The sequence below is a fragment of the Rana temporaria genome, chromosome 7 (genome assembly GCF_905171775.1).
Source record: "Rana temporaria chromosome 7, aRanTem1.1, whole genome shotgun sequence".
NCBI lineage: Eukaryota > Metazoa > Chordata > Amphibia > Anura > Ranidae > Rana > Rana temporaria.
The window spans coordinates 61216497-61231898 of NC_053495.1; the positions used below are offsets into that span (position 1 = coordinate 61216497).

At 40.8% G+C, this 15402-nt stretch overlaps 1 protein-coding gene across 1 annotated transcript; it reads right to left on the reverse strand.

Moving 5' to 3' along the window:
• Nucleotides 1-2855: 2855 nt before the first annotated feature.
• Nucleotides 2856-14729, reverse strand: TOMM22 (translocase of outer mitochondrial membrane 22). Its single transcript, XM_040359468.1, has 4 exons — nucleotides 14569-14729; nucleotides 10402-10520; nucleotides 8017-8134; nucleotides 2856-3818 (listed from the first exon to the last, which is right to left on the reverse strand). The coding sequence occupies exons 1-4, from the start codon at nucleotides 14659-14661 to the stop codon at nucleotides 3756-3758; spliced, it is 393 nt and encodes a 130-aa protein (XP_040215402.1). The 5' UTR covers nucleotides 14662-14729; the 3' UTR covers nucleotides 2856-3755.
• Nucleotides 14730-15402: the final 673 nt, after the last annotated feature.

Below are 15402 nucleotides of genomic sequence, written 5' to 3' on the forward strand. Positions count from 1 at the left end.
AAAAAATTATGATTTGTACATGTAGGAGAGAAGTGCCAGAATAGGCCTGGTATGGATGTGTGTATAACAGCCCTGTATGGAAGTGGTTAAGGCTTACCTGTAGCTACCCAGGATATCCCCTGTCCCCCAAATGTAAAAAAAAATGTTTAGGCCGATATGTAAAAAAAAAAAAAACAATAAAAAAACAACATGCAGTAAGCGTATATTGATTGGTTTGTGTAAAAGTTATAGCGTCTACAAAATAGGGGATAGATTAATGGCATTTTTTTATTTTATTACTAGTAATGTCAACGATCTGCGATTTCTTATCGTGACTAACATTGCAGCAGACAGATCGGACACTTTTTTTGGAACCACCGACATTTATACTGCGATCAGAGCTAAAAATAGCCAATGATTACTGTATAAATGTCACTGGCAGGGAAGGGGTTAACACTAGGGGGGCGATCTAAGAGTTAACTGTGTTCTCTGGGAGTATTCCAACTGTGAGGGGAAATGTGGTTGACTAGAGACCGATCGTTGTTCCTTCTTAGTAGGAACACGCGATCGGTCTCCTCTCCCCTGACAGAACCCGAGATTTGTGCGTTTACACACACCTCCCGGTTCTCGCTCTGGCACGAGTGATTGTGGGTGCCCGGTAGTTATCGCGCCTGCCGGGCATGCGCATCGGGCCCGGGGACACGCTGCAAGCGTGCCTGCTAGAGCGTCTTAAAGAGCCGACGTACAGCTACGACGGCTCGTCCAGGGGAGCCAACCCTGCCACAGTATAACTACAGCGGCTAGTTGGGAAAGGGTTAAAGAACATTTTTTTATCAAGTTGTTATGGGTAAAGTTCCACTTTAAGTGGATATAATAAATACTTGCTTTGGGATGAATACGGCTTAAACTATGATTTTGCTCTGATCCTGTGTCCCTTAACCGCTTGCCGACCGCCGGCCATGGCTCCCGACAGAGCAATAACCGGGAGCTGTGCGTTTACACACACAGTTTCTGGTTCTTGCAGGGGGAGAAATGACTGATCGTATGTTCATACAAAGTATCAACAATGATCTGTCATTTCCCCTAGTCAGTCCCACCTCCCTTCAGTTAGAACACACTTTAGGGAACATAATTAACCCCTTGATCGCCCCCCTAGTGTTAACCCCTTCCCTGCCAGTGACATTTTTACAGTAATGAATGCATTTTTATAGCACCGATTGCTGTAAAAATGCCAATGGTCCCAAAAATTTGTCAAAAGTGTCCGATGTGTCCGCCATAAGGTCGCAGTACCGATAAAAATTGCAGATCACCGCCATTACTAGTAAAAAAAAAAATATTAATAAAAATGGCATAAAACTATTCCCAATTTTTTAGACGCTATAACTTTTGTGCAAACCAATCAATAAACGCTTATTGTGATTCTTTTTTACGAAAAATATGAAGAAGAAATACGTATCGGCCTAAACTGAGGAAAATAATTGTTTATATATTTTATGGGGATATTTATTATAGCAAAAAATATATATATTTTTTTTTCAAAATTGTAACTTTATTTTTGTTTATAGCGCAAAATATAAAAACCGCAGAGTTGATCAAATACCACCAAACGAAAGCTCTATTTGTGGGGAAAAAAAAGGACATAAATTTTGTTTGGGAGCCACGTCGCACGACCGCGCAAATGTCAGTTAAAGCAACGCAGTGCCGAATCGCAAAAAGTGGCCCGGTCATTAACCAGCAAAATGGTCTGGGGCTGAAGTGGTTAAAGGAGACGTAAACCCGTTGATTTAACAATTTCAAAAAACAGTTACATTCCCAGCATCCCAGGAATGCTAACTGTCACATTGGTTGTGCTCTCAACCGAACTGTCATCCAATGGCTGGTGTCATAATTGATCACATGCGCAACGTGGCAGTTGAAGATTAAACTGAGGCCAAGATCCCATTGGGGGTGTCAGAGAGGTGGAAATGTTCTAGAAATCTATCCTTTAAATAGATCCCATTATTTAATCTGGTGTATGCATTATATCCTATAATATATTAGGTGTTCATGATATATCTGGGGATTCCTTGATATATGATGACATTTTTTTTGAATATAATTTATTGTTTTAGGTAACTAAAGTCTTTTTCAATATTTATATTCCCATTCTCATTTTACATGATACTGAGTCTATAGACTTGTTGGGTGTAGAAGGGTGATAATGAAGTGGGAATATTAGATATGAATTGTATTTTAATGATTTTATTTATGTATGCTAATGATATACCTTCCGTATTTTATTTTAATGTACTTGTATCTTCTACTTTTATTGAAAATAAACTTAAAATTTGAATGAAAAAAAAAAACTGAGGCCAAGATGGCAGCTTCCTTGGCTGAAAACAATAGGAGGGTTTACTTCCACTTTAAAGAGAAAGAAATAGGATTTTTGTACTTACCAACAGAAACAATGTATTGTCCGTGATACGGTTTTAATCGTACAATTTTTTCAGGACAAGCTTTCGGGGTATTTCCCCCCCTTCTTCCAAGTCCAAGCAGTACCCATCAATTTCTTGGAGTTTAACCACTCGCCATCCAGTGTCTGTACAAAAATGTCCTGGACAGCAAGTGGTTATACTAGGATCGTGGCTGCATGCAGTACTTATTTTGCCCGCACACACCACCGCAATGCAGCGATGTGAACCGGGGATATTGGAGACAAGGACATTTGCAATATAATGCGTTGGGACTGCATTGGAAAAACCGCCAGATGCAGTACCGCCGCATCTCCCATTGTGTTGCATTTCTTCTGTTAGGTCTATAATCCAAGCATACCTTTATATTTTCTACAGACACATACCACAACTGCCTTAATAAAAAAAACACAAAAAACACAAAAATACCTTTGTTCATTGTAGTTTTATGTTTTGAAAATAAAATAGAAAACACAAAAGATCTTAAACTATTTAACTACAGTAAGTAATCACTTCAGGCTTTAAAAGTCTTGCAGATTGATGGAGTCTCTACAGATATATAAATAAAAAACAGTAAATAAATGGACCTTGTCTGGGTCAAACAGTGGCAATACCATGATGACATTCTTGCAGAGAGTAAGTGAACAGTGTGCTGCAGTTTTTTTTGGATGGGAGATTATTCAGGCTTTTTTCCCATGTGCCAAACTGTAGGCAGGAATTTAGTGGCCTTATAATCAGTAAACAGAAATTTTACAAATACAAAAATTAAAATTGTTCATAATTGACATATTATATGGAGACTTTTCCTTACAAAGACTATGTGTAAATTGTGATGTTCTCTCTCCAGAGTGGCAAGCATAGAAAATGCACTGCAAGTCATGTCTAGAATTCTGGAGGCACATATAATCTGATTCAAATATCGTTACAGTCAGTACTATGTGCTATTAGGGGGGCTAAAACATTTATTTAAACCTTGAAAACACACCTGCATATAATCCACATACATTGTACAGATTTTTACAAGGACATCAGGTCAGTATCAGCACACATAATCAAGTCTGTCCCAATGCGGTTGTGGAATGATTGGCTGATGTGTAAAAGATGAACTGTCCACAGGAATCTTTTTAGAATTTTTCCCACTCATACCAGAAAAACCAGGCGCTGCTCAAGCTCCCTTGTCTGCAGATGATAGTATTGCATACTAGTGGTAGAGCAAATGTTCCATGCAGAGCACTGAAGGAGGCAGATGGCCGAGAAAGCATTGGTCTTTTAACTCCCTGTTCCCCAGTCAATAGAATCAAACATTTTTCAAGGACTAAGTTGAAATTATACTTTTCCAGGGAGAGGAGGGAGAGAACCAGACATTCCTGTAGATGGGCCTAGAAGTATCTGATGGGAAAAAAACAAAACAAGCACTATATATCAGTATACAACAAAACTTAAAAAAAAAATCTCTAATCGCTTTAAGTTACTAAAAAAGGCTAACTTTTCAGAATATACAAATAATGTTACTGGGCAGCACAGTGACCAAGTGATTAGCACTTCCGCCTAGCAGCACTAGGGTCGCCTGTCGAATCCCAACCACAAAACTACCTGCCTGGAGTTTGCATGTTCTCCCTGTGCCTGCATGAGTTTCCTCCCATACTCCAAAGACACGCTGGTAGGGTAATTGGCTCCTGTCTAAATGGACCCTAGTATGTGTGAATGTGAGTTAGGGACCTTAGATTGTAAGCTCCTTGAGGGCAGGGACAGATGTGAATGTATATGTAAAGTGCTGCGTAAATCAATGGCGCTATATAAAGTACCTGTAATAAATAAAATAAATGTTGCGAGTTGTACCCCACTCACTAACATTTAGATCAAGTTGCATTGCATTTGTTCAGGCTTACAAAAAATAGCTGAAAAGGGTAACTGTGTCTGACCTTCGATACAGGTGGTATTTGATAAGGATTAGTAGTCAATATCCACAGCTATAATTTTGACAAAGGTAAATTGATACCGTTTATCAATATAATAATTCCCAACAAGCCTGTTCACGTGCAATTACAAGGCAGCAACTGCTTACAAAAAAATTGAGGCTGTCATGGGGATCAAGGATCCTGATGCAACTTACAGAGATGCATGCTGCCAGAACTGATTGTATACCAAAATGTCCAAGCAGACATAAATCTGTGTCACTCCTATTCCCCATCTCTTCTGTCCGTCAGCAGCACATATGCTTTATAAATCAAGGTACATGCACATGGCAAAACTAAAAACATCCGTCTAGTTTTTAAATGTGTAATTTGTGTGCAAAAAAACATTTATGATGTATACAGTGGGTATAGAAAAGAATCACATTTTGTTGCTTTGCAGCCTGAAATGAAGACAGACACAGTTTTTGTTGGTTTGCCTTAAAATTACAGCCTTTAGTCTGTTGGGATGTCTCTACCAACTTTGCAACTCTAGACTTTTGCAATATTTTCCCACTCTTTGCAGAACTGCTCAAGTTCAGTTAAATTTGATGGTGGCCGTTTGTCGACTGCAGTCTTCACGTCATTCCACAGATTTTCAATGTGGTTTAAGTTTAAATTGTTACTAACCCCAGGACCCTGCATTCCATATATCTGGTCTTCCACAGTACATGGAAATAAAATTTTAGTAAATATAAACAGCTAAATACCTTTTCTCAACAGCAGTTAGAGCAGTCTTGTGACTTCTACTAGTGTCTGGTTAAAGCTTGTAGGAGGAGTTTTCATTCTCCCCTGATTGTCCTATGAGGCTTCAGGACAGTGCCTATTGTCCCTGTGCCGATACACATACGCACTCCCAGGAAAAAAAAAAAAAATCTAGTAATACACACCAAACTGAGCATGTGCAGGTTGCCCCCAAGGCTCTGTGTAAGGGGGGGGGGGGGGGGCGTCAGAGAAGACAGGATCAAACTGCCTTTTTACACAATGCTGATGATTACCCCTTATGTTCCAGTGAGTATAACGCATGCTTTACTGCATATAGAGACTGATTTTATTGTTGTGGGTTTAGTAACACTAAGGGGGTTATTTACGAAAGACAAATCCACTTTGCACTACAAGTGCACTTCGCTGTAGATCTGGGGGGGGGAGCTCTGAAATTAGCTCTGCAGATTTTATCATTAGTCATGTGCAAGCAAAAATGCTGTTTTTTATTTTTCTTGCATGTTCCCCTCAGATCAAACAGTGACTGCACTTTCAAGTGCACTTCTAGTGCAAGGTGGATTTGCCTTTCGTAAATAACCCCCCTAAGTTTTGTTTAAGGCTAGAGTCTCCATGGGTGCTCAACCTGTGGCTCTCCAGCTGTTGCGGAACTACAATTCCCATGAGGCATTGCAAGCCGCTGACAGGTACAAGCATGTCTCCCAAAGGCTGAGGCATTATGGGAATTGTAGTTTTGCAACAGCTGGAGAGCCACAGGTTGAGCACCCATGGCGCTAGACCATGCAAGGACATTCACCTTTTCTCCTTCAGCCACTGTGTGGTCATTTTTGCTGTATGCTTTGGGTCATGGTCATGTTGGAGGGAAAGCTTTCTTCCCATTGACAACTTTGTGACAGAGGGCAGCAGATTTTTTTATCTCTTTTTATTGACAAGATATATAAAAAAGAAAGAAACAAGACCAAAGTGCTCAACAGTTGCACAATAAAAATACAGTTCAGTACACAATTACGCATCATATTTGCAGATGTACATACAGAGGGGCAGCAGATTTTTCTCAAGAATTTTATATTTTGCCCCATCCATATTTCATTCTATCCTGACAAGTGCTCCAGTCCTGCTGCAGAGAAATACCCCAATAACAGGATATTACCACCTCCATGCTGTATTGTAGGAATGGTGTTATGTGAATGGGGAGCTTTATTTGATTTCCGCCAGACATATTGTTTGGTGTTGAGGTCAAATCATTACATTTTAGTCTAATCTGACCACAACCTTTTCCCCATGTGGCCTCAGAATCTTCAAGGTGTATTTAAGGTGGTCAGATAACACTATAATTGAATTACCGTTATTTGGCCTCAACAAGAAATATGTCTGGCGCAAATCCAATACAGCCCACCATCCAAATAACACTAGTAAAGCATGGAGGTGGTAATATCCTATTATGGGGGTGTTTCTCTGCAGCAGGGACTGGAGCACTTGTCAATATAGAAGAAGAAATGGATGGGACAAAATACCATCAAATTGTTGTGGAAAATTTCGCTGCCCTCAGCCACAAAGTTGTCAATAAGAAGAAGGTTTACCTTACAACATGACAATGACCCAAATCACACAGCAAAAATTACCACAGTGGCTGAAGGAGAAAAAGATGAATGTCCTTGCAAGGCCTAGTCAGAGCCCAGACCTAAAAGCCATTGAAAATCTGTGAAATAACTTGAACTGCAGTCCACAAATGGTCACCAAATTTAACTGAACTTGCAGTTCTGCAAAGAAGAGTGAGCAAATATTACAAAGTCTAGATGCCCAAAAGTTAGTAGACACAGACTAAAGGCTGTAATTAAAGCAAAATGTGGTCCAACAAAATACTGACATGGGGGGGGGCTTCCTTTTTCCAACACAGTGATTCTGTTTTAAAAAAAAATCTGAAATGTTGGGATTATATCTTTCACTTGGAAATGTGATTATTTTAAAGGTTGAATAAGTATTCATTTCTTTTAACAAAGTTAGAAAATGATAAACATATACTCATAACAATGAGTGCAATGGTACAAAAATATAGGTATAGAAAAATACTGTTTCAATCATTGAAAAAGAAGAAAAGAAAAGCGTATGAGACAAGTCCACTGTGGGAATAAGACTACAGAGCGTACAAGAGGGAGAGGGTTCTATTGACGGACTCCATTTGTCTTAATAGGAGTAATACATCCATATAAACCAAGTATTTTTACATTTCTCCCATTTATCTGTCTCCCTAGCCTGCATCTCCTCCATAAGAATAATATTATTGATTTTGTTCATCCAGGATATGGGTGGGGTGACAGTATTCTTCCAAAATGTGGATATTGTCTGGCTGCAGAGAGGAAGAATTTAAGTAAGCTGGACTTTTGGGATTTAATCGTGAGCTGGAAAATAGACAAAGCTATAGAGGGGGAGGGCCTGAGGGGTTTATCATAAACTTCTGTAAAAATCTGGAAGATCTGCGTCCAGAAGGGGTGGATAGTGTCACAATCCCACCATATATGGAGGTACGTTCCTCTCTTCACATGACATCGCAAACACGTGTCCGCGGCTGATGGAAAGATCCGGTTGATAGTGACAAGGTCGCAGTACCATCTGGATATTAGTTTGTATTTTTTCTCCTGAGTATAGTCTGATATGGAAGATTTGTGAGTAAAGAGGATGGCCTTATGCCAATCTCCCGGAGAGCTCAAATCCCAACTCCCTGGACCAAAGTTTAGTAAAAGTAGGTATTGTGTGGTGGGTGTGAGCCAGTATGAGCTTGTATAGCGCCGATAAAAAAAAAAAAAAAGATTTTTTTTAAAGAGGATGATTCTTTTCTATACCCACTGTATAGATGTAGAAAAAGGACCCCTTGCAATATCGGCAATAGGTTTTAATACAATTGATTACATTCTCACCTGTCTCTGTTGTAGTTGCTGCTGTTGCTCCATCTGCAATTTTTCTGTCTCAAACACTACAGGCAATACCAGAATCATGAACGAGGTGGTTCCTATCCACAGTGCTGACCGTGAAAAACTAAAAGCAAAAAAAATAAGAATGATTAGTTTAACCATTTGAAAAAACATGTTACAACTCATTCCTGTCCAGCCATTTTTTTTTGCGCCGTTATAGTTTGACTGATAATTACTCATGCATCACTGTTAGGGTTGCATGGATTCACTTCAAGACCGAGTATGTCATGTGACAGTAAAACGAATAAGCACACTGATGGGCACTGATGAGGCGTGGACTGAGTCAGTTTTATTTTTTTACAATTTACATATTTTGTTTATTTTTCTTACAGTTCTCAGTTTTGGTGCTGCTCTAAAGGCAAGACAAGAGGCTGGAATCATTAAAATTCTGTATTTGTGCCAGTTACTTTTAATATCTGCCTAGAGTTCAATATTTTAATAAAGCATTTAAGCACCCTAATGAAAAAAGCCTGTCTGTCTAGGATCAGGCTTGGAAATCTACCAGTGAACAGGTTGGACAAGGCAGCATCGCCCAGGGTCATACAGGAAGCTAAATATATAGAAGGATCCCCTGAAGAACTGCGCTGGGCAAATTTGGTAAAGTTTGCCATTAGAAACTCATAATGCCCATATACACGGAAATTCCGACTGTGTGTAGGCTCTGAGTTTTCCTGTCGGAATTTCTGCCAACAAAAATTTGAGAGCTGGTTCTCAAATTTTCAGATGGAAAAAAATCCCAATTGGAAATTCTGATCATCTGTAGCAATTCTGACGCACAAAATACAGACGCATGCTCGGAAACAATTCTAAGCATGCTCAGAAGCATTGAACTTAATTTTCTCGGCTCGTCGTAGTGTTGTACGCCACCGTGTTCTTAACGGTCGAAAGTTCAGAGAACTTCTGTGTGACCGTGTGTATGCAAGCCAAGCTTGAGCAGAATTCCGTCTGAAAAACTATCCAAGGTTTTTCCCGACTGAAAATCCGATCGTGTGTATGCGGCATAAGACGCTTTTAAAGGGGCATTCATTCTGTATTGAAATTTCTTTTTCTATATTCACCTTAAATAAATGAAAATAATAAAAAAAAAAAAAGTTCAGCCGGCTACTATAGGTCTACATCTACAGTATACAAGTAGTATAGTGGATGTTATAAGGCCATTCATCTTAAACTGTTTTGGTTTGCCATGAAAACCTTTCACCAAAATTAAAGTAGAACTATATTTTACATGTTAATCACCCCCATAAAACAAAATTCTTCTAGGCAGTGTGGCGCACCTTATTGTCTACATTACCAGCATAAAAAGTCCCAGCAGTAATTTTTACTCCAGTTATGTTTTTCTTTTATTCACAGCTGATAATCTTTTAGAATAAATATATTTCTAAATTAACCACTTAAGCCCCGGACCAGAGCACTTTTTGCGATTCGGCACTGCGTCGCTTTAGCTGACAAGGTCGTGCGACATGGCTCCCAAACAAAATTGGCGTCCTTTTTTCCCACAAATAGAGCTTTCTTTTGGTGGTATTTGATCACCTCTGCGTTTTTTAGTTTTTGCGCTATAAACAAAAATAGAGCGACAATTAAAAAAAAAATTAAATATTTTTTACCATAATAAATATCCCCCAAAAATATATATAACATTTTTTTTTTCCCCTCAGTTTAAGCCGATACGTATTCTTCTACATTTTTCTTTTTTATTATTACGAAAAATATCGCAATAAGCGTTTGATTGTTTGCGCAAAAGTTATAGCGTTTACAAAATAGGGGGTAGTTGTATGGCATTTTTATTAATATTTTTTTTTTTTACTAGTAATGGCGGCGATCAGCGATTTTTTTTTGGTACTGCGACATTATGGCGGACACTTTTGACACATTTTTGGGACCATTGGCATTTTTATAGTGATCAGTGCTATAAACATGCTACATTGTATGAACAGACAGTCGGTCAGGCATTTCTCTCCTGACAGAACCGGGAGCTAGCTGTGTGTTTACACACACAGCTCCCGGTCCCCGCTCTGTAACGAGCAATCGCGGGTGCCCGGCGGAGATCGCGCCCGCCGGGCACGCACACGGGAGTCAGGGACGAGCGGGGGGCGCGCGCGCCCCTATTGGCTGCTGGGCGAGGTGACATATAGCTACGCGCTCTCGCCCAGCAGAGCCGACCTGCCGCCGTAAAAATGCGGCGGCTGGATGGCAAGCAGTTAAACAAACAATGTTCAGGAAAAAAAAAAAAAAAACATAAATTAGTCTAACACACAGATTCTGGATGCAGACTTCAACATTTAACGTTCTTCTTTGCGAAACATCTACCAGGATATAATATTGGTTACCCACCTATAAAGCTTCTTGGCTGCACAAATGGAGACGTCAAGGGTTACACCAGCAGCAGTACGCACACGGCCAGGAAACATTTCCGTCAACCCCCAAAGTCTTTCTGATAAAGTCTCATCCAGCTAGAAAAATACAAATAAATAGTTAAGACAATGAGATTAAAATTCTCTAAAATGACTCCACTGACCACCAAGACTGTTTGGGGAAAGATGGCACTCATCCCTACAAGGTGACAGAGCTCTTTGCATGAGCAGTATCAGCTGGGGGTGCATAGCTAATAATATGCAAGTAGACTTTCAAGGAGTCACTATTTGCAAACTCTTTGGGGACTAGCAGAGATCTTTGTCTTTTACAGGTATGAACAGACACCATTTTTTTGGATGATACTCTCAGTGCCAGTGCCCATGAAATACAGCCCACCAGTACCCATCAGAGTGATCTCACGCTGTGTCACAGAGCTGAATCTGAATCGCTGTGCAGCTGGTGTAACAATGTCCCGCCTCCTACGACACACGGCACAGTGATTCCCAGCATTGGATCATTGAATCGTCTATCACAAGAGGCGGTCTTATGGGGCGTGACATCGTTACAGTGGTTGCACAGTGATTGAGATCCAGCTTTGTGACACAGAGTGAGAGCGCTCTACTGGGCACTGGCAAAGCGGCATCTCATAACACTCGTGAGGAGGAGGACTCTGACAGGGGCGCGCCAGGATGACACGTGCGGCACGTTTTTTTGACAACTTTTTCTTCTTTCGGCCGCCTGCTCACCCAAAATGTTGGTGTTTTGGACAAACACTGCAGCTTCCATGTATTAGAGCTCATAGTTGTTACTCCACTGAATGAGTGTAAATACAGTAATCACAAACATCCTTAGGCAGGCCATACATTGTGCAAATTTATTTCCCTCAACCACGGGCTGAAGGAAAGAAAATTACCATGTCCCCATCAAAACAGTCAGTATTGATAGGGCAATTCCTCCCATGGAACTACTGTACTCTGACAGCGGGAGGTTTCCCAGCCTCCAAAATACAAAGATCACTGCTTGGAGCTACAGCAGTCATCACAAAAACAAAGACTGGTTGCACTGAAGTCGATTGATAGATCAAGTTCATTACAACCAGCCTGCCCATACATGGATCAGCAAAAGCCGGCTGAATTTTGATCTGTCTATGGCCAGCTTTAAAAGTGACATACAGCTCTGAACACATAACTTATTACACTGCAATTTTTATTACTTTAAAAAAGCATTTTTTGTAGTGATGCACCAAAATTTTTGCCACCAAGACGAAAATAGGGTTTTTAGCGTTAAGTGCCAAAAACGGCTGCTAAAAACGGCCACGATTTAGCCGTGCTTATGGTGTGTTCTTCATAGGTCATGTGACTCAAACAAATGCATCAAAAACGCAGCACGGGTGCATTTTCTTACATGTTCTTCCTGCGTTTTCAATGGGAAATGCGTTTGTGTTGTTTGCCAAATAAGCACCAAAAATGCAGCAATCAGGATTTTTAAGACTGCGTCAAAAAGGTAAGTGGTAGAGAATTGGATGGACAGCCGCACTCCAAAAGAACCTTGAAGGTTGTCTTTATTGTAAAACAGATAAAAATTGCACTACAAAACACAGCAAAAGATGGAGATAGCAGCCTACGCGTTTCACACAGCCATGATTAGGCACTAACTGATAGCAGCCTACCTACGCGTTTTACACTATCAGTTAGTGCTTAATCATGGCTGTGTGAAACGCGTAGGCTGCTATCTCCATCTTTTGCTGTGTTTTGTAGTGCAATTTTTATCTGTTTTACAATAAAGACAACCTTCAAGGTTCTTTTGGAATGCGGCTGTCCATTCAATTTCTCTACCACTTACCTTTTGACGCAGTCTTAAAAATCCTGGATTGCTGCATTTTTGGTGCTTATTTGGCAAACACAAACGCATTTCCCATTGAAAACGCAGGAACAACACGTACGTAAATGCACCCGTGTTGCGTTTTTAATGCATTTGTTTGAGTCACATGACCTATGAAGAACACACCATAAGCACGGCTAAATCGTGGCCATTTTTAGCAGCCGTTATCGGCACTTAGCGCTAAAAACCCTATTTTCGGCTTGGTGGCTAACATTTTGGTGCATCACTACAAAAAATGCTTATTTAAAAGTAATAAAATTGCAGTGTAATAAGTTATGTGTTCAGAGCTGTATGTCACTTTTAAAGCTGGCCATAGACAGATCAAAATTCAAACGGCTTTTGCTGATCCATGTATGGGCAGGCTGGTTGTAATGAACTTGACCTATCAATCGACTTCAGTGCAACCAGCCTGTCGTTTTTGTTTTTTTGATCACTGCTGTAGCTCTTAGCAGTGATCATTGTATTTTGAGGGGACTTTTGGAGTTCGGCTGTCCATTCAATTTCTCTACCACTTGCTTTGTGCATTGATCCTTGATCTCCTGAGAAAACACTGATTGCTTAGCACACCCACCTGGAGCGGTAACTTGCATCAAAAAGTGCCGATAATGGCCGACATTGAATTCATATTCATTTAAATTCATGATATGAATTACAAAGTTGAATATAATACAATGTATAAATATATATTGGGATGGTGGCGCTGCTAGACCTACAAGGCCCGGAAATCCAGAGGTGTCCTGGGATAGTGTTAAACACTTGTTGGGTAGCCTTTATCCTCAAAGAAGCCAATGGTGGTGGATTCTCTGTAGTCACTCACCGCTTTACTGCAAGCGTGTGTGGGTTACCCTTTTTTAGGGCTAGTGGGAAAAACTGGTTACCCAGTGCATAGATGCTGGTGCCTCCACTATAAAATGGTGGTCCAGTCTGTAAAGCAAGGGTCTATAAATGTGAAAGATGTGAAACAGCAAAAAAGGTCAGGACTCTGTGCAAGCCAGTGATAATGGCGAAAAAACAAAATTAGGTCAGGACTCTGTGCAGGCCAGTGGTCATACCAATCCTGGTAAGTGCCAAGAGTCAATACAAAAATGCCTAACCCAAGTGTGCCTGAGTAGGCTGTGCCGTCTGAGTGAATAGGTACAAATATGTATTATATAACCAGACCCTGTAAAAAGTCAACAATAATTACCAATATGTCCTAGAGGACTCCCAATCCAATAGTGAATAGAAAATATTAAAAAGAACAATATAATATGAATAGGGATTAAATTAGGTGAACAAATAATAAATATATGATCCCAATCAGGACACTGTGCAGGCTACTGATAGCAGTATTAGCTTGGATGATGACTGAGAAATGGCCTCATGCAGTATGGGTGGGTGATCCAGTGGTTATACCATTCCTGATAAGTGCCAAGAATCAATGCAATACCCAATCCAATAGTGAATAGAAAATAAAAATAAAAAAACGATATAATATGATTAGGTGAAAAAATAATAAATATAAGATCTCAGTCAGGACACTGTGCAGGCTGCCGTTAGCAGTATTAGCTTGGATGATAACTGAGAAATATCCTCATGCAGTATGGGTGGGTGATCCCGCACCTCAATGCCAAGTAATCTACCAACTCAAATGTACAATGGGAGACAAGGATTAGCCCATAATGTCAGACCAACACACAATAATCAGCCCCTCTGACAGTGATGTTAAAACAAATGTGGGCTGTAAACCATGAAAATGACAATAGTCTTATAATGAAAAATCAATCTTAGGTGCAAAGTTCAATCTTCAAAGTATGATGTATAATAAAATTGTATGAATATATATAACACGGGAAGGTGACTTTGGGTCCCCACTCACCAGATGTCGACACCCCTAAGGGCAAAGGGCGATAGGTGGTGGTACCTTGATTGGTCCTGTTGGGCAATCCTTTATGCCGGGTCCTGTTGGGCATAGAGGATTGCCCAACAGGACCAAATAACGTTCAATGCTGGAGGCCTGGCACTGGGCATAGAGAGCGGCACCCTCCTATGTACTGCAGCCTGGTCTCTGCCTACATATCCACTTTATTCAGCCAGGTGGGTAGAATAGGCAAGCCTTTCTCTGTATTACATCTGCTGTGGAACAACAAGTCTCAGCACGTATATTTCTGCAGTCCCACAGCAGCTATAATAGGAGGGTGGCGCAGGGTGTGATCAGTGTGCTCTACCTGTAATGGAGACTAAAAAACACCAATTGCACTACGAAGCTGCTGAAACGAGAATCACCTCATCATTGTCATCATCATCTTCCTCATCCTCAATCTCTGGGTTCCTAGCCGCGCTAAGCGCGATTTCCAGGGGAACGTCCGACGGTGACATGACTTCCAACGTGCGGCACACACAGGGGTCACCCACCAGGAACTACGTCACCGGAAGCGCCCAGCAAAACACTATAGAGACAGCCTACATAGTGAGAGAGCGAAGAAGAGAGAGAGAGTAGCGCCCTCTACCGCTGCTGTGTGCGCGGAACAACTCCGCCGCATCTGTCAGAAACAGTTTTTTTGGGGGGTTTGATGTATGTGTACATTTTGCAGTTTGCTCCTCAATTCCAGCTCTTTTGCAGGGCTTTTTCAATCAGATCGTAGATATAGTATATCAAAAACCCCTTTTATCATTTTGGAAAGCATATTGAAGGGTTAAGGGGTTGTAAACTTTCTTTCTTTTTTATAAATGAAAATAAAAAACAGGTTTATATGTACCTGCTCTGTACAATGGTTTTGCACAGAGTAACCTTGATCGTTCTCTTCTGACGTTCCCCGCTGAAGCTGTAGTCTCCTTCTCTCCTGCATGCGCCACAATAAGAGTATACTTTTCTATGGTGGCGCATACGTGGTTGCTCTTCTGATTCCTGTTCTGTGTGTCCACATAGACACACACAGAGCAGCTTGGCCCTGCCCCACCCCCTGCTCACAGGATTTGATTCACAGCAGTTGGAGCCAATGGTTTCTGCTGCCTCTCTATCCTGTGAGAGAGAAGAGAGAGCCGCTGCAGATGGGCACAGCACTGGATCGAGTGAGAACTCAGGTAAGTACAGTATCTCACAAAAGTGAGTACACCACT